At 49.3% G+C, this 23,885-nt stretch overlaps 2 protein-coding genes across 10 annotated transcripts in view; both read right to left on the bottom strand.

Annotated features, from left to right (window-relative positions):
• Positions 1 to 1,177: 1,177 nt before the first annotated feature.
• Positions 1,178 to 22,422, bottom strand: LOC123625430 (chymotrypsinogen B2). Its single transcript, XM_045533936.1, has 8 exons — positions 22,342 to 22,422; positions 4,343 to 5,527; positions 3,270 to 3,373; positions 3,109 to 3,188; positions 2,936 to 3,014; positions 2,569 to 2,749; positions 1,965 to 2,098; positions 1,178 to 1,404 (listed from the first exon to the last, which is right to left on the bottom strand). The coding sequence occupies exons 2-8, from the start codon at positions 4,392 to 4,394 to the stop codon at positions 1,243 to 1,245; spliced, it is 792 nt and encodes a 263-aa protein (XP_045389892.1). The 5' UTR covers positions 4,395 to 5,527; positions 22,342 to 22,422; the 3' UTR covers positions 1,178 to 1,242.
• The window catches only part of ZFP1 (ZFP1 zinc finger protein), a 33,145-nt gene continuing 28,683 nt past the window's right edge, over positions 19,424 to 23,885 (bottom strand). For 8 of the 9 annotated variants that reach the window (XM_045533935.1, XM_045533930.1, XM_045533927.1 and 5 more), the window contains one exon: positions 19,425 to 22,446. In XM_045533935.1, the coding sequence (XP_045389891.1) occupies positions 21,365 to 22,446 (1,082 nt within the window). In that variant the 3' untranslated portion in view covers positions 19,425 to 21,364. Of the gene's footprint in view, positions 22,447 to 23,885 lie in introns of all 9 variants that reach the window. The other variant, XM_045533932.1, reaches the window with a different exon arrangement.

Here is a 23,885-nt window from a genome sequence, read left to right on the forward strand (position 1 = left end):
GATGGTGTCCCAAGGGGGCCAGGGGTGAGGACCCCACGCTGGCATCCAGAGCTTTGGCCCCTGCGGGGCACTTGGCCCCCTCCCGCCCAGTCTGACCCTCTGTGAGCCTGAGGGGAGGTGTCATCCACCACTGGACGCTGGGGCCTGGGACCTGGTGGCTGGGAAACCCTGCTCCAGAGGTCCGTGGTGCTGTCGTGGCCTCTGAGTCTGCGGCTGGAGTGGATCGGGGCACTGGGTTGAGGGGACACAAACCCAGGCGGCTGCCCAAGTCCAGAGGGTGAAGGGATTGGGAGCAAGGGGGCGGGGCGGGCTGGATGCGGAGGGATCTGGGAGGCAGAACCCACAGGGTGGAGCGTCTGTGGGTGGAGGAGCCGGATGACCCGCTGCTTCCAGGGGGCACTGAGTGGGTGGAGGAAACTGAGGCAGGGAGGGCACCAGAGTGTTTTGTCCAGGTGAGTTTGAGGCGCTCCCAGGCATGGCTGAGGGGGTGGGGGTGCCGAGCAGAAGGGCCCCGGCCAGGAGGGAGAGGAGAGGAGGGTGCGGTGCCCCTGCCATGGTGGGGCTTCCTGCTCCGGGCATGTGGGGCCGGGTAGGCGGGAGTGACCTGGGCCTGCCTGAGCCTCACGCTTAGCAAAGCTGCTGCCACAGAGAGGCAGGCTGAGGACAACGCAGAGGAAGGACATGGTGTGCGGCTGGGAGGTGGGGGGTGCCTGAGGGACCCCACTGTGTTCCCTGAGCCCACCCGTCCCCACCGGCCTCCCCGTCCCCTCCCCGCCATGGGTCTGCGCACGGGCCTGGCACCTCTAGGGTGGCTGTGGGATGGTTCCCTGGACCCGCAGGTGCGTGAAGCCAGGAGGGGCTTGTCCCCCAGTCGCCCCTGCACCCCTCCCCGCCGCACGGCCCTCCAGGGCGCTGAGCACCCACGGACTGAGCCTGGGGCAGGGGCTGAAGTGGGAGTCCAAGGTCATCCTGGGCCCCACCAACCCAGATGCCCCGTCCCTCTTTGCAGCCCATTCCCTCTGCCCGCGCACTCCACCCACTGTCTGGGGAGCTGGAGCCCAAGTGGTGGGGAAGGGACTAAGGAGGGGCTCCTGGAGAACCCCCACTGCTTGGCCTGGCCTGGCCCAATCCAGCCCGCTGGAGGCGCAGGGTCAGAAGCAGAGTGAGGCACCAACACGTGTTCCACGGGTTTATTGAGGCTCTGTGGGGAGCAGGGTCAGCGAGGCAAGGGGTGCCGCGGGCTCAGTTGGCGGCCAGGGTCTCCTGGACCCAGGGCAGGAGCGCGGTGACGCGGGCATACACAGCTGGTGTGGAGGTGGAGCAGGTGCTGCTGCCCCAGGACACGATGCCCACCAGGGTCCAGGCTCCGTCCTTCTGGTAGACCAGGGGGCCGCCAGAGTCGTACTGCCGCAGAGGGAGAGAAGGGGGGCTTGGATCTGGCAGCCCAGGGGGCCTGGCCACAGAGGCCTCTGGACCTTGTTCCCAGAGCCCAGTCCAGAACCTGACACCTAGGGGACACCACACATGCTACTGGATGGATTCTGCAAGACCCAGCAGCTCCTCGTGTGGTCTGTGCCCTGGAAGTCCAGGCTCCCCCCACGGTGGGTCCCATAATAGAAGCCCCAGAAGCTGGTTTGACCAATAGGAGAAAGAGCAGGGTGGTGGGCACGTGGCCATGGCGCCCCTGTGAGGGAGGAGGGGCTGCTGGAGCCCTGTCAGCCGCCCGGTTCCACCGTCCAGGCTGCGCACTGTACAACTCCAGGAGGTGCTAATATTTGCTCAGATGTTGACATCAAAGGAAATTTGCTACATAGTGGCTCTGGGACACCAGGCAAGCAATGAGGTTAGAGGATGAAAGAAGAGGGGAGCCCAGGACTCCACAGTGGGGGTCCTGTGGCCCCCTGGCCTGACCAGGGGCTCGGTAAGGTCGCCGAAGCGGACAGGGCAGCCCGGGCGAGCCTTACGTTGCAGGAGGACACGCCGCTGGCCCCGGCACAGACCATCACGTCGGTGATCTTGCTGCCCCAGACCTTCTTGCAGTCGGCGGTGGACACCAGGGGCAGGACCGCCTGCTGCAGCTTGTCGGGGGTCTTGTTGGCTGCAGGATGGGAGGGGGCGGGTCAGGGCCCTCGGCCCCCCAGCCCACTGCAGTGGGGGGACCGGGCCCCACCCCACCTGCCCTCCCCTACGCCCCTTCCCCCTCACCATCGCCACGCGGTGGGAACATCCCCCACAGCCTGAAAGCGTCTGGGACGCGGTCCCTTCAGAGGTCACACCAGGTGGGGACTCTGCGTCCCCTGCTGGCCCTGGCACCGCCGCCCGCCGCAGGGGAGCAGGCGGGGCGAGCTCACGAGAAACTTACTGTTCAGGGACCTCGGTGCTGGGCTGAGTGTCCATTCCCGGCTGGTGCATTTTTAATTCAGAGGATTGTCAGTAAAGACACGGACGGATTCCGGACTGTGTCGGAGTCAGCCCAAAGCAAGGACAGCCAGCGGGTCACCCGGACATCCCGCCGCTCGGGCAGCCCAAGCCCAGGGCAGCCCGGCCTGGGGAGGCCCCAGCACCCACCGTTGTACTTGGTCTTGCCCCAGCCTGTGGTGACGCACGGCGACCCCGCGGGGAAGTCGTCGTCGGCGCTGGGCAGGCACACGGGCGACACGGTCTCGGAGAACTGGGCCGGCGTGGCCAGCTTCAGCAGGGTGATGTCGTTGCGCACGGTGAGCAGGCTGAACTTGGGGTTCTTGAAGACCTGCGGTGAGGACCAGAATGCCCCGCTGAGCCCCGGGGCCGTCGGGGACCTGCGGCTTCGGGGACACAGACTCCTTCCTGGAAGGAACAGTTCGGAGCCAGAGGGGACCCCGAGGCGGCCCCAGCCCCCCGGGCTCCCGTCCCTCCTGCCCGCCCGGCCCCCGTGCTGAGCCGCCGCCGGGCGCACCTTGGCGATCTGCAGGACCTGGACGTTCTCCTCGTCGGAGCCCTGGTCAAACTCCCCGGCCACGACCCGGTCGGAGGTCCTAGACAGAGCGACGGGTGAGGCCTGGGAGCGCGCCCGCCTCCTCCCCACCCAGCGGGACCTGGAGGCAGAGCCCGAGGCCGCCCGGCCCTCACGTGACCCCGCAGTGGGCGGCGGTGACCACCCAGTCCTCGCTGATGAGGGAGCCCCCGCAGAAGTGGAAGCCGGTCTTGTCCTGGGGAGAGGGATGGGGGGTCAGCAGCTCCCCAGCCTGGCCCCCGCCCCAGTGCTCCCCCCATGCCCGGAACTGCCTCACCTGCAGGGACACCTGCCAGGGCCAGGAGCCGGGGACGGCGTCCTCCCCGTTGACGATCCTGGACAGGCCACTGAGCACGGGGTGGATGGCGGGGACCCCGCAGCCTGGGGGTGGGAGTGGGGTGAGGAGGGGCTGAGGTCTGCCTTACAGAACTGCTGGTTTCTACATCTGGTCACCCAGGCCAGCTCGGGACCCCACTGTGACAATGCCACCTCCTCTGGAAACTTCTCCTGGTCTCTCAACCTCTAGGCTCAAACATCTGCCCACATGCAGCCTGCGGACCCCAAGCTCCCTTCCAGAGTGGGCACCACCCCACCCATTTTCCCTCTTGGCCCCACCTGGCTCCCATCTCTCTTCCTCCGAGAAGTCAGCCCTGACTGTCCTGCCCCAGCCCTGGAATCCTCCAGAGGGAACCCTGGGCACTGGGACACAGAGCAATGGGACTCTGTCCCCACCTCAGCCAAGCAAGCCACCCAGGCGGGTGTGAGGTGGGTTGCAGGCCCGTAGCCAGGGCTCCACCGCTGCTAGACTACATGGAGTCTCAGTTTCCCCATCAGCAAAATGGGGATCACACAGTTGCCGGCCTCACGGCTGTGGCGTGCAGATGCCGGGCGAGTCAGCAGGTAAGGCACGAGCTCTGCGCTGGGCCCATAGCAAGCACTCAGTGAACAGGACATTAAAAGGGCAAGGCTCAAGGGCCCAAAAGATTTGGGTTTGAAGGTGCCAACCCACAGCTGCCCGCATGCACCATCCGAGCCTGTGTGGGAGCCACGGACAGTTCAGAGAACTTTCTGAAGGCCCCCAGGAAGCCCCCAGGATGTCCCCTCCCTCCCCTGGGAGCCTCAGACCGTCTGGGCGTGGGGAGGGGGAGCAGGGACCTGAGGTCTGGTTCAAACCTCCCAACGCCCCCCTGTAGAGGTGGGGCCAGTGAGGCTCAGGGACAGGGTGACTTGCTCAGGCCATGCCACTGCGCACAGCTGAGCTGGGAGGAGGGACCCCGCTGCCCCTCGCTGGGCTTGGGGATGGGGGACAGGGGAGCCGAGCTTCCTGCCCCCACGGGGCCCAGCACTCACCGAAGGCGGCGCCCAGGAGGGCCCAGCAGGACAGGAGCCAGAGGCAGGCCATGGTGCTGCGGTCACGGTCAGGAGGTGGAGGACGCCTGAGTGGGGCTCCCCATTACATACCCGTGCGCCAGGCTGTTATCTGGAGACCTTGGGCGATAATCGCCGGCCTGGGAGTGTGCCCAAGTGGCCAGGATGTGCCAGAGCAGGGCTGGCGTGGGAGCCTGGGATGGCAGCAGCTGCGGCCCCCGGCTGAGCTGGGGCTAAACAAGGTGGCCTTCGACCCACAGCCCCCTCCCCCGGGCCCCGCCTCGGGAGGGGTCCTCCAGGGAGGAGTCCAGAGGCCCGGGTTTGCGCCCCAGGCTAGCCTGGTGGTCTGGAGGACCTCGGACAAAGGACTTAGTGCATCCGTTAGTGCCTGAAACCCCCTGGGCAGTGTGGCCAAGTAGGAGGGAGGCTGGCAGGGAGGGCTGCGCCCCGGGTGTGAGACGGAGGCTTGGGCGGATGGGGGAGGCCCCCCGGTCTCAGGATGGCTGAGAAGTGAAGGCTCAGCCGACGTCTGCGGCAGTCACTTGGGCCGTGTGCAGCGAGGCTTGGAGGGATGAGCTGTCCTTGGCGAATCTGCACGGAGCCAGCCCTCCACACAGGCGCTGGTGCATGGGGGCCCAGAGCTGAGCACGGGGCATCCCAGGGCAAGAGTGGGCCTGGGGACCAGGGCCTGGGGCCCTGCTGTCACCCTGATGATAGCTGATGGAGGCTGGACCTCAAGGCATAGTGGGTGTCGCGGGGAGACCCAGTTCCTGGTTTGGGCAACAGGGTGGGTGGTGCAGCCCTTTCCCAACTATTGGGAAACTGGGGAAGGAGAAATTTGGGGTTGAGGCTGCTGGAGGCAGGGCAAGCGCCCCAACATGGACCGGAAAATGCCTCTCAGCTGTTCTGAATTTCCACTGCATTGATGACAGCAAGGTGTTTGTTCACAGCACAGGTTTCTGTGTCAGGCAACTGTGGAGCCTTGGGCAAGTTACTTACCCTCTCTGATCCTGTTTCTCTGTATGCAAATGGGGATGCTTCCAGGATGGGTCCCACAGGACAAAACAACCCCACCCATCTGGACAGCGCAGGGACCAGCCTCACACGATCCATGCTGGTCGGTTCTTTGTATTTATTTCTTCCTTGAATTCATAGCCTTGGCTCATTCTAGAAGAGTGAATAATGAATGACAGGGAGGGAAGGCGACAGTGTAGGAGGTGGGAAGGCAGAACAGGAGACAGATGTCGTCTGTGGGAACCCTACTGTTCCGCAGTTCGGTTTGTCCCACCAGCCCACGCTCACCGGCCCCACGACTGGCATAGCCCACAGGAAATTAGCAACGAATTCCTGCCCGCAGCACGCTGGACTCCCTTCCCAACCCCTTCCACCTTGCTTACGTGGGCAGGGTGGGAGAGGCTGGGAAGAGAGTCTATTTTAAAAATAAGTAAAATCTACATCACCACCTGCTAGGCAGCCAGGAGGGCCTCGCTCTGAAGGGGACATTTAGAGTTTGTGGCGCAGCCAGGGGCATCTCGGGCAGAGACATGTCCAGGCACAGGGGGCAGAAAAGCCAGCGCCTGGGCACGGCAGGAAAGGCCCTTGTGGCCCAAGGGGACCGGAGTCAGGGTGGAGGGGTCAGGGCAGAGCGAGGAGGGCCCTACCAGCTGACAACTGGCCACCTCTCCGGGTGGCCCAGTGTAGGGCAAGAGGGCACAGCAGCCAGGCCCTGGCAGCCCCCGTCTTGCCTGAGCCAACCCATGGCCGTGGCCTTGGGAACCAACAGCTGGCCGGGCCCTGCCTGCCGCACCCCTCCTCCTCTGCAGCCGGCTGCCCGGGTCAAGGGAACCAGCACAGCTGTGTCGGGCGGGGAGGCGGCCCCACACCTGCCTCTCCGGGAGCACAGGATCCTGACCACCCCCCACCCCCACATTCGTAGGAAGGAGCCTGGAGGCAGAGAGTCAGGTGCTGGGGAAGTGGGATGTGCACATCAGGGGACAGGCCAGACCTGCGCCAGGAGCTGGGGCAGGGGTGTGCGCAGCGCTGCGGCCCTGCCTGGGTGGGAGGGGAGGGATGTGTTGGGGTCCCCAAGTACTGCAGCCTCCTGCGCTGCCTCTTCCTTTATTTATTTTGTAATGGAATTATACTTTACTCAGGGTAAAACACACCTATTGAAAGTGTATACAGGCTGATGACACGTGACGGATGCATATGCGCTGTAACCGCCACCCCCATTGCGACAGATGGCATTTCCTGTGCCTGCCCCCTTGGCAGCCAATCCCCATCTCCAGAAACAACCGCTGTTCTGATTTCTTTCCCAATAGATTAGTCTTTGTTTTGTTTTTAATTAAAAAAAAACCTTTTAATTATAAAACGCACATAAAACTTACCATCTTAACCATTTTTTTTTTTGAGAGGGGGTCTTACTCTGTCACCCAGGCTAGAGTGCCGTGGCATCATCATAGCTCACTGCAGCCTCAAACTTCTGGGCTCACACGATCCTCCTGCCTCAGCCTCCCCAGTAGCTGGGACCACAGGTGTGAGAGCTGGTTAATTTTTTCTATCTTTTATAGAGAGATGAGGTCTCGCTCTTGCTCAGGCTGGTCTTGAACTCCTGGCCTCACGTGATCCTCCTGCCTGGGCCTCCCAAGTGCTAGGATTACACGCGTGAGCCACCGCGCTCGGCCCTGTCTTAACCGTTTTTGAACGTGCACTCAGGCAGTGTTAAGCGAGTTCACAGTGTTGGGCAGCCAACGCCCACTACTTTTCATCTTGCGAAACTGAAACTCTGCACCCTCCCCATAGATCAGTTTTGCCAGTGGTGGAATCTCACACGAATAGAATCCCACAGCGTGTGCTCGTTCGGTGTGGCTCCTTTAACTCAGCACCGTACTTTTGAAGTTCATCCATGCAGTTGCAGGTCTCAGCAGCTTCTTCCCTTTTCATGCTAAATAGTGACTCACGGTATGAATGCACCGGATTTGCCTCTCCACGCTCTGGTTTTGATCTACCACAAGTAAAGCTGCTGAGGACAGGTCTTCATGCGGACATGTTTCTTTTGGGTAAATACCTAGGAGTGGAGCGGCTGCGGGATAGGGTAGGGGTATGTTGATGGAAATTGTCAGACGGTTTTCCACACTGGCTGTGCCTTAACAGCAAAACCGAGGGTTTGATTCCTGCACCTCATTCAGAGTGGCCCCTTCATAAAATTTCCTTTCTCCTGCCACAAGGCGGAGGACTCGGGGACCAGGTTTACACAGGGGATTGGGACCTTTCTCACAGTGCCAATAAGTATTTCCAAAATTCCCATTGTCCCTGGCTAGGTGAGGCTGGGGGCAATGTTTTCTTGAATGAAAGCGCAGTGTGCTTCTTGGGCCAACCCGATCTATTCTCCTCCTGCTCCGTGGAGGTGCAGGGCTAGCGACAGGGGGAGGTGGGCTGCGGCCCAGGAGGGGTGGCATGTGGGTGGCAGGTGCGGGTGTTTGTGGAGATACACGAACCCCGCCCAAATGAGAATGAGCAGAGGGTATCTATTCAGGGCTTGCCACAGCAAGGAAGTCAGCCACCGTCACTTGTGTCAGGCAGAGACTCCAAGGCAAGCAGGAGAGAGGGGAAGATTCCCAGCGGACATGGGGAAGCTCAGAGGTGCCCTGGGGTGGCTGGCAGCCAGCGGGAGGAAGCGGGGGGGGGGGGGGGGCAAGCTGCTGCGGTGTGACAGTGTGTCCCCTGAAATTCCTGTTGAAATGTCGTTGCCATTGTGACAGCATTAAGAGCTGGGACCTTTAAGAGGCAATTAGGCTGCGAGGCTCTGCCCTCCCTGGTTGGATTAACACCCTTGCAAAGGTCAGGGGTGAAGGGCCAAAGGGCGAGCTCAGCCCCTCGTGTCCTCCAGGTGAAGACGCAGTGCTCCAGGTGCCATCTTGGAGCCAGAGCCTCCAACCCTGCTGGCACCTTGACCTTGTTCTTCCAGCCTTCAGAACTGTGGGAAAATACATTTCTGTGTTTTGTCGGTTACCGTCTGTGGTCTGTTCCAGCAGCACAAGCGGCCCGGCACGTGGGTAAGGGCTCGCCCCGAGGGGGCGTCCTTGGCTTTCCCAGCTGGTCCTGAGTTGGAAGCCAGAGGGCTGTGCAGAGGGCTTGGCCCCTTCTTATCACCCAAGGTCCCTGGATAACAGGGAGGGTGGCCCTTGGGCCTTGGGGCTGGGCAGGGCCAGAGGGGCTGGGCGGGGTCTGGGGGTGCAGGGTACGTAAAAGGGGCCCCCAGCGGCAGGCCTCCCAGACCTCCCTGGCTGCACCATGGCGTTTCTTTGGCTGCTTTCCTGCTTTGCCCTCGTGGGGGCCGCCTTTGGTGAGTACTGGGCTGGTGGCCACCGGCTGGGAGGGCTGGGAGGAGGCCCCGTGTGCCTCCGGCCCCCACAGCTGGTCCCGTCTGGGCCAGAGGGGCTCTGTCCTGGGGCTGCAGGGAGGAGAGGGGTCTGCCTGGGGCTTGCTGAGCCCTCACACCTGCGTGAGGAGGGAGGAGGCACTCTGGGCTCTGCCGTGGTCTGAGGCTGCAGAGGTGGCTGGAGAGCGGGGTGCTGTGGCAGGGTAAGGTGTGGGCCACAGGGGACCTCCCATGGCCTCCACCTGGGGTTTTTATTTATCGTACGGGCGCGTGCTAAGCATCTGGTTTTCTATTTTAAAGAAAAAAAGAAATAGAAAAAATACATAGAAAATATTATGAGATCCATGTATCTATCATTGGAATTCAGCAAATCATATTTTTTTGCAGACAGGCTTCAGATATTTCTTTTCTTTTTTTTTTTTTTTGAGACAGAGTCTCGCTCTGTTGCCCAGGCTAGAGTGCTATGGTGTCAGCCTAGCTCACAGCAACCTCAGACTCCTGGGCTCAAGCAATCCTACTGCCTCAGCCTCCCAAGTAGCTGGGACTACCGGCATGCGCCACCATGCCCGGCTAATTTTTTTCTATATATATTTTTAGTTGGCCAGATAATTTCTTTCTATTTTTAGTAGAGACGGGGTCTCGCTCTTGCTCAGGCTGGTCTGGAACTCCTGACCTCGAGCAATCCACCCACCTCAGCCTCCCAAAGTGCTAGGATTACAGGCATGAGCCACCGCGCCCGGCCAAAATAGAGATAGTTTTACCTTTTCCTTTGCAAATTGGATGAATTTTATTTCTTTTTCTTGTTTAATTGCTCTGTCTAGGACTTCTAGTACCATGTTGGATAGCAGCGGTAAAAGCAGGCATCCTTGTCTGTTCTTGGACCTTATTGGAAAAGCTTTCAGTTCTTCACCATTGAATAGAGTATGATGTTACCTGTGGGCTTTCCACAAATGCCCTGGATCATATTAAGGAAGTTTCCTTTTATTCCTGCTTTTCCGAGTGGTTTTTATTATGAAAAGGTGTCTGATTTTGTCAAAGGCCTTTTCTGTATCAATTGAGATGTGATTTCCCCCTTCTGTTAATGTGGTATATTACATTGATTTTCTTATGTTATTTCTTATATCCCTTTGCATGTTTGGGATAAATCCCACTGGATCACGGTGTATAAGCCTTTCACAACGCTGTTGGATTCACTTTGCTAGTATTTTATTGAAGGTTTTTGCATCTATATCCATGAGGGATAGTGGTCTGTAATTCTCTTTTCTTGTGATGTTGTACATGGTTTTGACATCAGGGTATTGCTGTCCTCCTAATTTCTTTGTGTTTATTCACTTGTGATTTTTAAAAACATTTTAATTTGGATATTCTGCTCATTCATTTTCAGCTTTTCTTCTTCCTTAAGTATTTTAGTCTCCAAATTTTCCTCCAAGCACTGCTTTAGTTGCACCCCATAAAATTTGATATATGCTTTACAGTTTTAGGTATTATTTTTATGTCCTCCAGTGAACAGAGCTTCTGCATGACCCACCTATGCTAGCTGTCCCAGACGGGCCTGGGGCAGGCGTCCGTCACCCCAAAGTACTGCAGTCGGGGGACAGGGAGAGTGAGATGCGCGTAACTCAGTTCCCACTTTAGCCATGGCCGTAGCCGTGGCCACACGCCACTGCTGGTTCAAATCATCCCTTTCTTTCCCAGGTCTTTGTCCCAGTTTTCTCCATATCTCGAAAGTTCCCTGAAGGCTGGTCTTGGGGGAGGCATCTTGGTAGGAATGGGGCGGGGCTCCTGTCTGCATCTCTCTTTCACACTTTTTCCTAATGCCCTTCTCTGCCTTGTGGAATATTAGATTTTTTTTTCCTCTGTGGATGACATAGCTCCAAATATTAGATGTTCTGACAGGGGGTCATAATATGTTGAAATTAAAGTTGTTTTTTTTTTTTTTTTTTGAGACAGAGTCTCACTCTGTTGCTCAGGCTAGAGTGCAGTGGCGTCAGCCTAGCTCACAGCAACCTCAAACTCCTGGGCTTAAGCAATCCTATTGCCTCAGCCTCCCTAGTAGCTGGGACTAGAGGCATGTGCCACCATGCCTGCCTAATTTTTTCTATATATTTTTAGTTGTCCAGATAATTTCGTTCGTTTTTTTTTTTTTTTTTTTTGGTAGAGATGGGGTTTCGCTCTTGCTCAGGCTGGTCTCGAACTCCTGAGCTCAAACGATCCTCCCACCTCGGCCTCCCAGAGTGCTAGGATTACAGGCGTGAACCACCACGCCCAGCCTGAAATTAAAGTTATATATACAATTTAATTGCCAAGGACATGAAAAGAGCTGAACTTGGATGTGGAGAATGAACACGTGAAAGGGAGAAAAGCAAAAAGAATCGTTGGGCAGGAGAGTGGGAATTGAAATGAACTATTAAAAACATTAGGAGCCGTCTTTTAAGGAAACTCCCAGCTCAGTGGGGGAGACCTGCTCTTAAACAGAGAGCAAAGAACATATATTTCATTATTATGTCAACAATCATCTACATACAAATGATGGGATGCGTAATTAATATAAAAACGCAGCAGCGAGCACAAACCTCATTTACTGGTAAAACCTGTCTCTGCCATCTGCCCCGCCCCCTGGCCTCCTGCGAGGCTGAAAACCGCAGCCCCGGGATAGGGTTGCCATCTGGTGGCCATCGTGAAAACTGCATGCTGTGCCTTTTTTCTTCTAACCGGCGCTGTCCAAAAGAAATACCACGCGAGTCAAATGTGATTTTATTTATACATGTGTGTGTGTGTATATATATTTTAGGGACAGGGTCTCACTCTGTTGCCCAGGCTGGAGTGCAGTGGCACGGTCATAGCTCAGCTTCCGAGTAGCCAGGACTACCCGTGTGACCCACTGCTCCCGGCTCAAAGGGGTGATTTAAAATTATCCTGTAGCCTTACTAAAGAAGTAAAGTGAAAAGAAATAGGTGAATTAATTTTAATAATATAGTTCATTTAACCCAGTATATGCAGATATTATCATTTCAACATGTAATCAACACTTAAAACTTACTGATATATTTTACATTCTTTTTCTCATACTGAATCTTTCACATCCAGTGTGTCATTTGCACTTCCAGCACACTCCCGCTTGGATGCCAACTCTTCATGAGAAATACTTGATCTGCGTTTATTTATTTTTTCTTTTTTTGAGACAGAGTCTCACTCTGTTGCCTGGGCTAGAGTGCCCTGGCGTCAGCCTAGCTCACTGCAACCTCAGACTCCTGGGTTCAAGCAATACTCCTGCCTCAGCCTCCTCAGTAGCTGGGACTATAGGTGCATGCCACCATGCCCAGCTAATATTTCTATTTTTAGTAGAGACAGGGTCTCGCTCTTGCTCAGGCTGGTCTCGAACTCCTGAGCTCGAGCGTCCCTCCCGCCTCAGCCTCCCAGAGTGCTAGGATTACAGATGGGAGCCACCACGCCTGGCCTACTGCTGACTTTTGTATGTTAATTTTGTATCCTGCATTTTAACAAAGTTTGTTTATTCTAAGTTTTTTGGTGGAGTTTTTAGGATTTTCTATATATAAGATCACGTCATCTGCAAACAGGAACAATTTAACTTCTTCCTTTCCAATTTAGATGACTCTTATTTCCTTCTCCTGCCTAACCGCTCTAGCTAGCACTTCTAGAACTATGTTGAATATAAGTGGTGAGAGTGGGCAACCATGTCTTCCTCCTGATCTTAGACAAAAAGGTTTCAACTCTTCACCATTAAGTATGTTGTACGTTTGTAATACAGGGACTTTACTGTGTTGAGGTACATTTCTTCTATACTTATTTTGTTTAGAGTTTTTATTATGAAATGATGTTGAATTTGTCAAATGCTTTTTCTGTATCAAGGTAATCACATGGTTTTTGTCCTTCATTCTGTTAATGTGGCATATCACATTTATAGATTTGTGTATGTTGAAACATCCTTGCATCCCTGGGATAAAGCCCACTTGATTATGGTGGATGATCCTTTTAATGTGCTATTGGATTTGATTTGCTGCTATTTTGTTAAGGATTTCCACATCTATGTTCATCAGGGATATTAGCTTATAATTTTTTTTTTTTATTTCTCTTTCTCTCTTTTTTTAAAGACAGGGTCTCACTCTGTCACCCAGGCTGGAGTGTGGTAGCATGATCATAGCTCACTATAGCCTCAAGCTCTCGGGGTCAGGTGATGCTCCTGTCTCAACCTCCTGAGTAGCTGTGACTATAGGTGCACACCACCACGCCTGGCTAACTTTTTTATTTTTTGTAGAGATGGGGTATTGCTATGTTGCCCAGGCTGTTCTCAAACTCATGGCCTCAAGCAACCCTCCTGCCTCAGCCTCCAAAGCACTGGGATTACAGGCATGAGCCACTGTACCTGGCCAAGAGCGTGTTGTTTAATTTCTACATATTTGTTGATTTCCCAAAATACCTCCTGTTACTGATTTGTTTCATACCATTTTGATTGGAAAAGACACTTGGTATGATCATGATCTTCTTAAATTTGTTAAGACTTAATTTGTGGCCTAACATACATCCCGTCCCAGAGAACGTTCTGTGTGTACTTGAGAAGAAGATATGTAATGCTGCTGTTCGATGGAATGTTCTGTATATGTCAGGCCCATTTGGTCTAAATTGTAGTTTATGTCCAGTATCTCCTTATTAATTTTCTGTTTGGATATCTGTCCATTGCTGAAAGTGGGGTAGTGAAGTCCTCTACTGTTACTACAACATATCTCTCCCTTCAGATCTATTAATATTTGCCTTATACATTTAGGTGCTATGATGCTGGGTGCACATATATTCACAGTTATTATATCCTCTTGACAGCTTTGTCATCATATAATGATATTCATTGTTTTACATTTCTTGTCTTAAATTCTATTTTAGCTAAGCATAGCTACCCCTGCTTTTTCAGTTTCTATTTCCATCCTTTCACTTTGTCTATGTGTCCCTAAAGGTGAAGTGAGTCTCTTATACATACTATATAGTCAAGTCTTTCTTTTTTTATCCATTCAGCCTCTCTCTCTTTTGATTGGAGAATTTAATCCATTTATGCTCAAGGTAATTATTGATAAGTAAGGACTCACTACTGCCATTTTGTTAACTATTTTCTAGTTTTCTGTAGCTCCTTTGTTCCTCCTCTCTTGTTATATTCCTTTGTGATTAGGTGATTTTCTTTCATGGCATGCTTTGATTCCTTTTTATCTTTTGTGTATCTACTACAGGTTTCTGTTTTGTGGTTACCATGAGACTTACATAAATATGCTATAGTTATAACTGGCTATTTTAAGCTAATAACTTTGGTTGTATATCAAAACTACACTTTAATCCCACCCCTCTTCCCATTTTGTTTTTGATGTTACACTTTACATCTTTTTATATTGTGTATCCCTTAGCAAATTTTTATAGCTATTGTATTTAGTTTTGTCTTTTCATACTAAAGATATAATTGATTTACATACTACCATTACAGTATTAGAATTTCTGATTTTGACTGTGGACTTTTACCAATGAGTTTCATGTTTTCATGTTACTATGATCCTTTTCTTACAGCTTCAAATCCCTTTAGCATTTCTTGAAAGAACAGGTCTAGTGGTGATGAACTCCCTCAGCTTTTGTTCGTCTGGGAAAGTTCTTATTTCTGCTTTATTTCTGGACAGCTTTGCAGAATACAGTATTCTTGGCTGGCAGTTTCTTTTTTTTCCTTCAGTATTTTGCATATATCATCCCATTATTTTCCTAGCCTGTAAAATTTCTGTTGAGAAATCCACTGCTAGCCTTATTAATACTCCTTTATATGTTTTTTTGTGTCTTGCTGCTTTAAGGACCCTCTCTTTCACAGTTCAGTTACATGTAGTCTTGGTTTTAACTGAATCTGATTAGAGACACTTCATTTTCCTGTACCTGGATATTTATATCTTTTCCCAGATTTGGAAAGTGTTCTGCTTTATTTCATTAAGCTTTCTACTCCTTTGTTTCTTTCTCCTTCTTGAACTTCTATGACTCAAACATTTGATCTTTTGATGCTATCCCAAAAATCCCTCAAGCTTTCTCCTTTTTTTTTTTTTTTTTTTTTGAGACAGAGTCTCGCTCTGTTGCCTGGGCTAGAGTGAGTGCCGTGGCGTCAGCCTAGCTCACAGCAACCTCAAACTCCTGGGCTCAAGCGATCCTCCTGCCTCAGCCTCCTGAGGAGCTGGGACTATAGGCATGAGCCACCATGCCCGGCTAATTTTTTCTATATATATTTTTAGCTGTCCAAATCATTTTTCTATTTTTAGTAGAGACGGGGTCTCCCTCTTGCTCAGGCTGGTCTTGACCTCCTGAGCTCAAATGATCCGCCTGCCTCGGCCTCCCATAGTGCTGGGATTACAGGCGTGAGCCACCACGCCCGGCTCTCCTTTCCTTTTTTATTTCCCTGACTGTATACTTTCAAATAACTTGTCTTTTGAGTTCCGATTCTTTCTTCTGGTTGATCAATTCTGCAATTGATGTTCTCTATTGTATTTTTCATTTCATTCACTGTATATTTTTCTACTCCAGGATTTGTTTTTATAATTTCAATCTCTATTAAATTTCTCACTTTGGCTCAGGCACAGTGGCTTTCATCTGTAACCCCAGTGCTTTTGGAGGCCAAGGTAGGAGGAATGCTTGAGGCCATAAGTCCAAGACCTGCCTGGGCAACACAGTGAGACTGTCTCTACAAAAAATAAGAAAAATGAGCTGGGCTCGGTGGTGTGGGCCTATAGTCCAAGCTACTTAGGAGGCTGAGGCAGGAGAATCACTTGAGCTCAGGAGTTGGAGGCTGCAATGAGCTATGACTGGCACTGCACTCCAGTTTGGAGGACAGAGAAACACCCTATATCTAAAAACAATACTTTCTCATTTTGGTCATTTATGTTACTGAATTCAGTGCATTGCTTCTCTGTATTTGCTTGAAGTTCACTGAGCTTCCTTAAAATAATTATTTTGAATTATTCATCAGGCAGATCATAAATGCCCTGAATTTCTTTCCTAAATATCTTTAGGGTCAATTACTGGTGCTTTATTTTGTTCCTTTGATGGGATCATATTTCCCTGATTGTTCTTGATCCTTGTAGGTGTGTGTTGGTGTCTGGGCATTTGGAGAAGGTAGGGACTTATTCCAGGCATTGCAGACCGGCTTTGTGTGTGGAAGCTCTTCAGCCAGTCCAGGGATTCTAGGCAGGCCATCTGGTCTGGTCTGCAGGTGGGCTTGTTGCTGGTGTCCTCTGGCAGGCTGATCTGCTGCCTGGGTCAGCAGGTGGGCAGGCCCAGTACTTGGGTCTGTGTAATTGGGCCTAGAGCTTGTCTCTACTGGGGTAGACTGGGAGCCTTGGTCCTTGAAGGCAAGCCTGGAGCCTGGGTCCATAGGGGCTGATTTGAAGCCTGGGTGCACAAAGGCTGACACAGTGGTGGATGGGGGTCTTGGGGTGGTGCCCAGTGAGCCAGGGCAGGCTGGAGGCTGGTCCCAGCACTGTGTCAACTCTTGTGGAGCTGGGGGGGGCAAGGGCTGGGGCTGGCCATGCCTGAGGCCAGGGGTGCTGACCTGGCTGTGGGCTAATCTAGAACCTGGGGCACTCCTGGAACCTGTGTCTACAAGGTCTGGGACCCAATTCTGTGGGGCCTGGTGTAGGGGCCGCCCCTGGGCAGGAAATTGGTTTTTGCCCAGAGTCAACGAAACTGGACGTGCTTCTTGAGGCCAGAGATCAATAGGTCTGCACACAGCCTGTTGAACATACAAACCGTTCCCTATGACTGATAGCCAAGGACGTGTGGTCTTGCATGCAAGCCAAGGGGTCTCATTGTCTGCACACAGTAATGAGATCAAGAGGTTGAGATGCAAACATTCACCTCCCTTGAGCAATCGCCCTTAACAAATGGAACAGGTTACCTCAAGGCATCAAAGAAAGTCACGCTCCAGGAAGTAGTTGCGGGGCAGAAAGTATAAAAATAAAATGACTGGTGCTTTCGGCGCTGCAGTCTTGTACCGTCTTTGTGTGTCTGTGTGTTTATGTATGTTTGTGTTCATCCCCCGTTCTGTAATCGGGCCGCAACACCCTGGCCTGATGGTTGGGTGAGCCTGGAGCCACTGAAGTTGGCTGGGAGACTAAGTCTCCTATGCAGGACTGAAGCACGGCCTGTGGGATCCAGCATGGTGATGGGGTGGGCCTGAAAGTTCAGCTGGTAGCTACTGGCCTTGAGTCTAGGTGGTGGAGGCCTGCCCAGTGCTGGGTTTTACTGTGGTGGACTGGTATTAGGGGCTGAGGCAAAGTCTGGTGTTCACTTCCCCTTTATGCCCCAAGTGGAGAGTGTATCTCTATACACACTGTGATGCCTGGGATTGGGGAAGGCTTGATGCGAGTAACATAATACTGTCCTTCGATGTGTCTTTTATTTCTATAACTGTAAACTCTCACCTGGTTCCCTTAGCTTTTGCAAAGGTTGTTTTCATGCATGGATAGTTGTTCAAATCGATGTTTCTACAGGGAGGTAAACACTGGAAAGTCTTACTCTGCTATCTTCCTGTTGTCAGTCCCTCTGATTTCCCTCAAGTTTTGCCTCTTCTCCTAACCAGCTTAAATCCCACTGTTCATTATAGTTACTCTTTACACCTATCAATCCAGGCTAAATCCAATTCTGCTTAAGGTGGAGCAAAACAAAACCCTGATGACTGATACATTAAACTCATGACCACTGACCTCAAGTGGGCCTTTAGTGCACCCATACTACCTTTCATTACTTCTTTTACTCCCTCCTATCCCCCAAACCTCTCACACCACTTCCCCATCTTCACTTTCAGCTGATAACCTTGTTTACAGTTTAATAGTGCAAATAAAAGCAACCAGATGAGAACATTCAGAAGCTCTGTTATTTCTGCCCATACTTTGCCTTCTTCCTTGGTTGATGCTCCAAAGTCTGATCTCTTCATAGCGCACTGGATCCCAATTTCCTCTTACCTGCTCAGACACTGCTCTAGTCCATTCTCCTCATATTTTCCTGCGGTAGTTTTTCTTTCTACTGGTCATTTCTGTGAATTTATAAATACATCTTAGAATTTCTAACATCTTAAACACCAAAATCTTCTTGAGCCTACCTCTCTTCAGCTACCCATCCATTTCTCTGTTGAGACAATTCTCCATAGCTTTCTCATGTTTGTCTGTCTTACAAGTACAGACACTGATGCCAGTTCCAGATAGTTCCAAACTATCTTTTCACAATGTCTGAAGCATGAACAGCCCTAGAATACAGTTCTCTCTCCAGAGCAGGCAGCAGGTTTAGCATCCACCATAACAAAGACAATTCGTTCCTTCCAGGCAAAGGTTGGGAAGGTTTGCTCCCAGCCTATTGTAAGATTCAGGTTTCCTAAACCCAGAGCTCCTCTTCTGTAACACAACTCACTGCATGTGTAGGCATCACATGGCCCCTATGGTGTCATCCTGTGGGAACTGGCACAAGAAAATCATGATACTCTGGCTACTGATATTGCTATGAGTAATAAATATCACCGATATTTTCCCAAGTCAATACGATGTGTCCTCTGCTAGGATCCATGACATTGTGGCAGGTTAACTTGTTAGCCTGCAAGTAGGGCAAAATCTCAGACCCTTTAGTCTTTGACACTTTGCCCCTTATCTATACTTCCTATTTCCAATATGATCTTGAATCCTCCTAGATTTTCCCTGACCATTCCTTTGAAACTATTATCAAAATGACCTCACTGATGGTTAATCTCAGTGCATACCCTTCTCTAACTTCTTAGTGTTTAATACTGTGATTACTCCCTCTACTTGGAAATACTTTTTCACTTGGCTCTGGGATAATATCCTTTCCTGGTTTTCATCCTAACCCTGGTTGTTCCTTCTCAGTCCCCTTTTCTGGTTCCTCCTCATCCCCTCTAAACACTGGGATGAATGTTCAGGACTCCATCCTCGAAATTCTTCTTTATGGTCTTTTTCTAGGTAATCTCATCTATCTTATGGTTTAAACTACTGTCCGTGCAATAACTTCCCAATTAATATTTCCTCTGAAATTGGGTTTTACAGTCATCCTACCTCTACAGGCTTAAGGGACATGACAGAAAATTGCTGCTACTCAAGATGACTATAATAGGGGAAGTAGGGTCCTTCTGGGAAAGCCTGATTTCAGTTGGAGCAGCAAGGTTCAGAGGTTGAGATGATGGATTTGCTGATTGTGCTGTTTGCCCTCTGGGTCCACTCTCCATCCTTCTCTGCCCTGCTTTATGCCAGGAACACAGCGTCCTCTGGGCTTCTGGTCCATGTCAGTCAATGGAGGCATCTGCAGGAAACTGAGCAGCAAAGAGGTGAGGCTTCTCCCGTCCCTGCTTTGGATCTGTCTCTCACAGTAGCTGCATCTTTCTAGGGCTTCAACATGCACTTAAAAGACTCTCTTCCAAGATTTTTGGCTCTCACTGGGCTCCTGGAACACAGTTTTCTACTTTTATCACTTCAGCCTTAGGGAGACAACAGCTTCCTAGCACTGCTGGTCTATGGATCATCCTTTGTTTGTTCCCTTAACCCTTCCCTCATTTCTGTAAGTAGTACTTTCATATGAAGAATATGGGACTAATTCAGTTTCCTGCTGGAATCCTCACTAATACAGCAATTGGGTTGCAGAGGTTAAAAATGGAAGGAATTCTATTCTCCAAGCCCATGAAATCATATGCAAGTACACACATATACAAGATGTTTGAATCTTTATTTTATAAAAATTGCCATACACATACATACATCTTCTCTCTTTCCTTTTGCTTTCCTCATCTGACCTGGAGGAACTTGCTCCCACACATTCTTTTCAATGGACTACCATTCAGCCATGGTATATTTTTACAATTTCTTCAACCATTCCCTTACTGATGGTCTTTTTCCTCCTTTTTCTTTTTTTGAGGTCCTTACCAAAAAATACTACAATATACATTGATAAACATATACTCTTAAGTTCTGGCACTTTATTTTTTTCTTAGGGATAGATTCCCAGGAGACTCCTGGGTTGAAGAGTATAGATACTAACGTTAAAACACTGAGTCACAATGTTTTCCATGGAGGCTGTCACAATTTCCATTTCCAACAGCAGCGTACAAAATTAACTTTTTCCCCTGCTGCTTTTGTTGTTAGTAGTAAGATGACAACTTACAAAAACAAATTTACTGGGCTACAGATGTCATGGTAAATTTGTTGGGCAATTCATTCACATTCACATAGTCACAGCACAACAGTGATCTTCAAAATAATGAGTAAAAGAATAAAAGGCCAGTTTTGGTTGCCGTTTATAATTTTAATGCATGATTGACAGGGAAAGCCTGAACTTGTGAATTTGTGCCTAAAATGGCATTACTTTGAGCTATGCAAAAATAATTTATTTACTTTAATCATCAAACAATATATGGAGAGACCACTGTAAAGTCTAACTTATACAGTGTGAACATGGAAAGGAAAGGTAATAACTTACACTAACTTAGGTTCCAAAGGGAAATGTTTCAGGTTGACAATAATGAAACTCGAGGACATAGATATGCCTCTGCTAAACAACAGAATACTGTCAAAGTTCATTTCCAAATATGGAAAATCTTAAGCATGAAAAACAGTTCTTGACAGTCTCTTAAAATAAATTATTTTTCCTCTAACATTTTTGAGCTATATAAGCATCCTATCATTTTTTTTGCAAGACAATTCATAAAATATTAAGGGAAACACAAATAAAAACAGGTAGTTCCTGGGTTACACAATATTTTGGTAATAGGCATGCATTTGTATGTAAATACTCTGCTGAAAAATAACAAGAGCATGACGAATGCGGATATTGTCTTTACATGGTAAATCCTTATTCCGTGGGCATACTGAGTAGTACAGCCCACATCTGCTTTCTCTCTCTCGATCACCTCTTAATTATCTCACACTTGCATATTTATGTAAATAGTGCTTCTAGAAAATCTTCAGCAAACCAGAAGCAAGTAAAACTTCAACAGTGTCTTCTGTTTAGTGAAGAGGGAGCTCAGTAACAATGGTCATACCAACATATATATGCCAGCAAGCAGTGGGGAAAGACATAGGCTACATGCTACTTTAAAATCTGTTACATATTTCATTTGGAATGCATACTGGATTGTAGAGGTACTGAAGTGATGTTCAGTATGGAAAATTGTTTGATGTGTCCTAATTATCACAGAGGACAAGAATTTCAAACTCCCAGTGATTATGCTAAATTCACATGTACAGATCTAAAACACAGAACTTGTGTTCTGTGGCATGCTTGCACATAACCACTGAATTCTTAGGAAACTGTGTCTGCTTTATGCTGCCGCTTAGAATATTCAATTCATTCAAGATTTTAAAAAGCTCATGGTAATACAGCTGAGTATGTCTATTTACAATTGGATACATTCTCATATGTATTCTTTAGCTAGGCATCATATGTAACTTCCAGTATAATGTTCTTATGGGATCCTATTTTTTATACATTTGAGTTGAGATTATATCTCAGTGTGAATTCCTATGTTCCTTCAATACCTTCATAAGGTTTCTCCCTGGTTGGAAGGGTTCTGGTGGGAGGGTTTTCCACAGTGCAACCTAGGTACAGTCTCAGGGTTTATCCCCTATGTGAACTCTCTGGTGGACACTGAGTCGGGACTTTCTGCTAAAGGCCTTCCCACATTCAGAACACTCATACGGTTTCTCACCCGTATGGATTCGCAAATGTAACCTAAGAGTTGACCTCTGGCTGAAAGTTTTGCCACATTCAGTACATTCGTAGGGTTTCTCTCCTGTATGAGTTCTCATGTGTATGATGAGTTGTGAGTTCTGGATAAAGGATTTTCCACATTCGCTGCACTCATAGCGTTTCTCCCCTGTGTGAATTTTCTGATGTATTATGAGGTTTGATTTCTTGAAGAAGGTTTTTGCACACTCATTACACTCATAAGGTCGTTCTCCTGTATGAATTCTCTGGTGTGTAGTGAGTTCAAATTTCTGGGCAAATGTCTTTCCACATTCACTGCATTCATAGGGCTTCTTCTCCATATGTGCTCTCTGGTGTACAATGAGGTTTGACTGGTGAGTGAAAGCTTTTCCACATTCAGGACATTCAAAGGGTTTCTCCCCAGTATGAATTCTCTGATGTTTGATGAGGTTTGCCTTATGGGAGAAGGTTTTCTTACATACATTACATTCATATGGTTTTTCTCCAGTATGTATTCTCTTATGACTAATAAGGAGTGACTTAAAGGAGAAGGCCTTGTCACAGTAATTACAAATAAAAGGTTGAACCAAATTTTTAATTTTCTGATGTTTAAAAATGGCTTCTTTATGGCTGAAGGCTGTTCCACTTTTATTATATTCAGAGTATTCTACTTCAGGGTGGGTTTTCTCTTGCTTAAGATAGAGGAATGCTTTTCCAAATCCATTACAGTCATCAGCTTTCCTTCTTGCATAGTTTCTATTACTATTATGTAAGTCTGAATTATATTTCAAAGTTTTTTCATATAAGTCATATTTATAGGGTACTTGTCTTAAAGAAACAAAGTCTGTATTCAGATTAAGTGTTTTTTCAAAGATATTACCTCTTTCCTCAATTGGAGTTTGGTTCTTCAGGATTACAAATTGCCTCGCATGCTCCTCTGGGTTTCTGTGGTCCCTTTCCATCTGGTCATCAGCCTTCCACACTTCTAGGATAAAAAACAATGAAATGTACCCTGTTAATACCTTCACTATTATAGAATAGGAAGTCTTCACAAATGTTCTATCATAGGGCTAATTCTTTAGTTTGGGACCTAGTCTCCCAGTATTAAAAGATCGCCAGTGCAAATTTTTCCTCTTAAACTTTCAAAGAAAAAGACAAATATAAAAGTGTGCAGGCAAAAAAAGTGGAAACCAAAATGGATACAAATAGCATTCCTAAATGACAAAATGACCTTAAAAAGTAGGTAGAGAAAGTGAAAAACAAAAGGCAGCAAAAAGAACACAAATGATGGAGGAAGGCTAGCAATTCCAGGGATGAAGGAGATTCGTAGTGTCCTCAAGGACACTGGACAGTTAGCACAGAGACCAAGAAAATAAGTAGATGAGGCTGTTAAGGGGAAATACCTAGGGAGATCTAAGTTTAGCAGCCAACACTCTCTAGTTTACTGTGGTAGACTCAGCACTAGTCTACATTCTTCTAGGCTCTTTCCCCTTGTCTCTACTCTGCTAATTTATACCAAAAATTTCCTAAAAGCTGCATTTCTCACAGGTTTGCAGAGACAACCTCACTGCAGAGCCCCAAATCTCTGAAGTTAAGACTCTCTTCCAAATGGATCGCAAGATACCCCCAGGAATTCATATGCTATGGAAATACAAAACAAATCCAAGATCTTTACAAGAGAATCACTCACTGCCGCTGCTGGTTTACTGCTTTCTTTTCTACTGAAGTTGTTGGGAGAGTGAACATGTTTTCTCCATCATTTTTTCCTTTTCTTTCTTTCTTTTTTTTTTTTTTTACAGACACAGGGTCCTGCTTTGTCACCCACGCTGGAGAGCAGTGCACAATCACAGCTCACTGCAACCTCCGAACTCCTGGGCTCAAGCTATTGTCCCACTTCAGTCTCCCAGGTAGGCTACTTTTCTTTAATATTTACGTTCCTTTTATTTGAATGAATCTTAAGGATCAAGTTATCCAGCTTCAATATATAGGCCTTTAATAACTTTGACTTTCAACTTAGGTATTACTCATTCCTGAGTTTTGTGATCTTGCTGCCATTTTGTGCATGACAATGTCACTCTTTTTCTCTCTTTTTTTTTTTAAGAGTGTCTTGCTGTTACCCAGGGCTAGAGGGCAGTGGTGTCAGCCTAGCTCATAGTAATCTCAAACTTCTGGGCTTAAGCAGTCCTCCTGCCTCAGCCTCCCGAGTATCTGGAACTACAGGCATGAACCACCATGCAGTTCAGTTTTTTTATTTTTAGTAGAGACAAGGTCTTACTCTTGCTGAGGCTGGTCTCCAACTCCTGAGCTCAAGTCATCCCCTGAGCCTTGCCCTCCCAGAATGCTAGGATTACAGGAATGAGCCATTGGGCCTGGCCAACAATGTCACTCTTGTCTTGAAAAACCTATCTTCTGGCCAGGTGTGGT

Source organism: Lemur catta, chromosome 20 (assembly GCF_020740605.2).
Source record: "Lemur catta isolate mLemCat1 chromosome 20, mLemCat1.pri, whole genome shotgun sequence".
Lineage (NCBI taxonomy): Eukaryota > Metazoa > Chordata > Mammalia > Primates > Lemuridae > Lemur > Lemur catta.

Bases quoted from the DNA above. Each gene is read 5' to 3' on its own strand.
- LOC123625430 (XM_045533936.1), bottom strand. From the start codon at position 4,394: ATGGCCTGCCTCTGGCTCCTGTCCTGCTGGGCCCTCCTGGGCGCCGCC. The intron at 3,374-4,342 runs GTGAGTGCTGGG...TCCCACCCCCAG, and splicing joins CCTCCTGGGCGCCGCCTTCG to GCTGCGGGGTCCCCGCCATC. The intron at 1,405-1,964 runs GTAAGGCTCGCC...CCTCTGCGGCAG, and splicing joins GCGGCGTGTCCTCCTGCAAC to TACGACTCTGGCGGCCCCCT.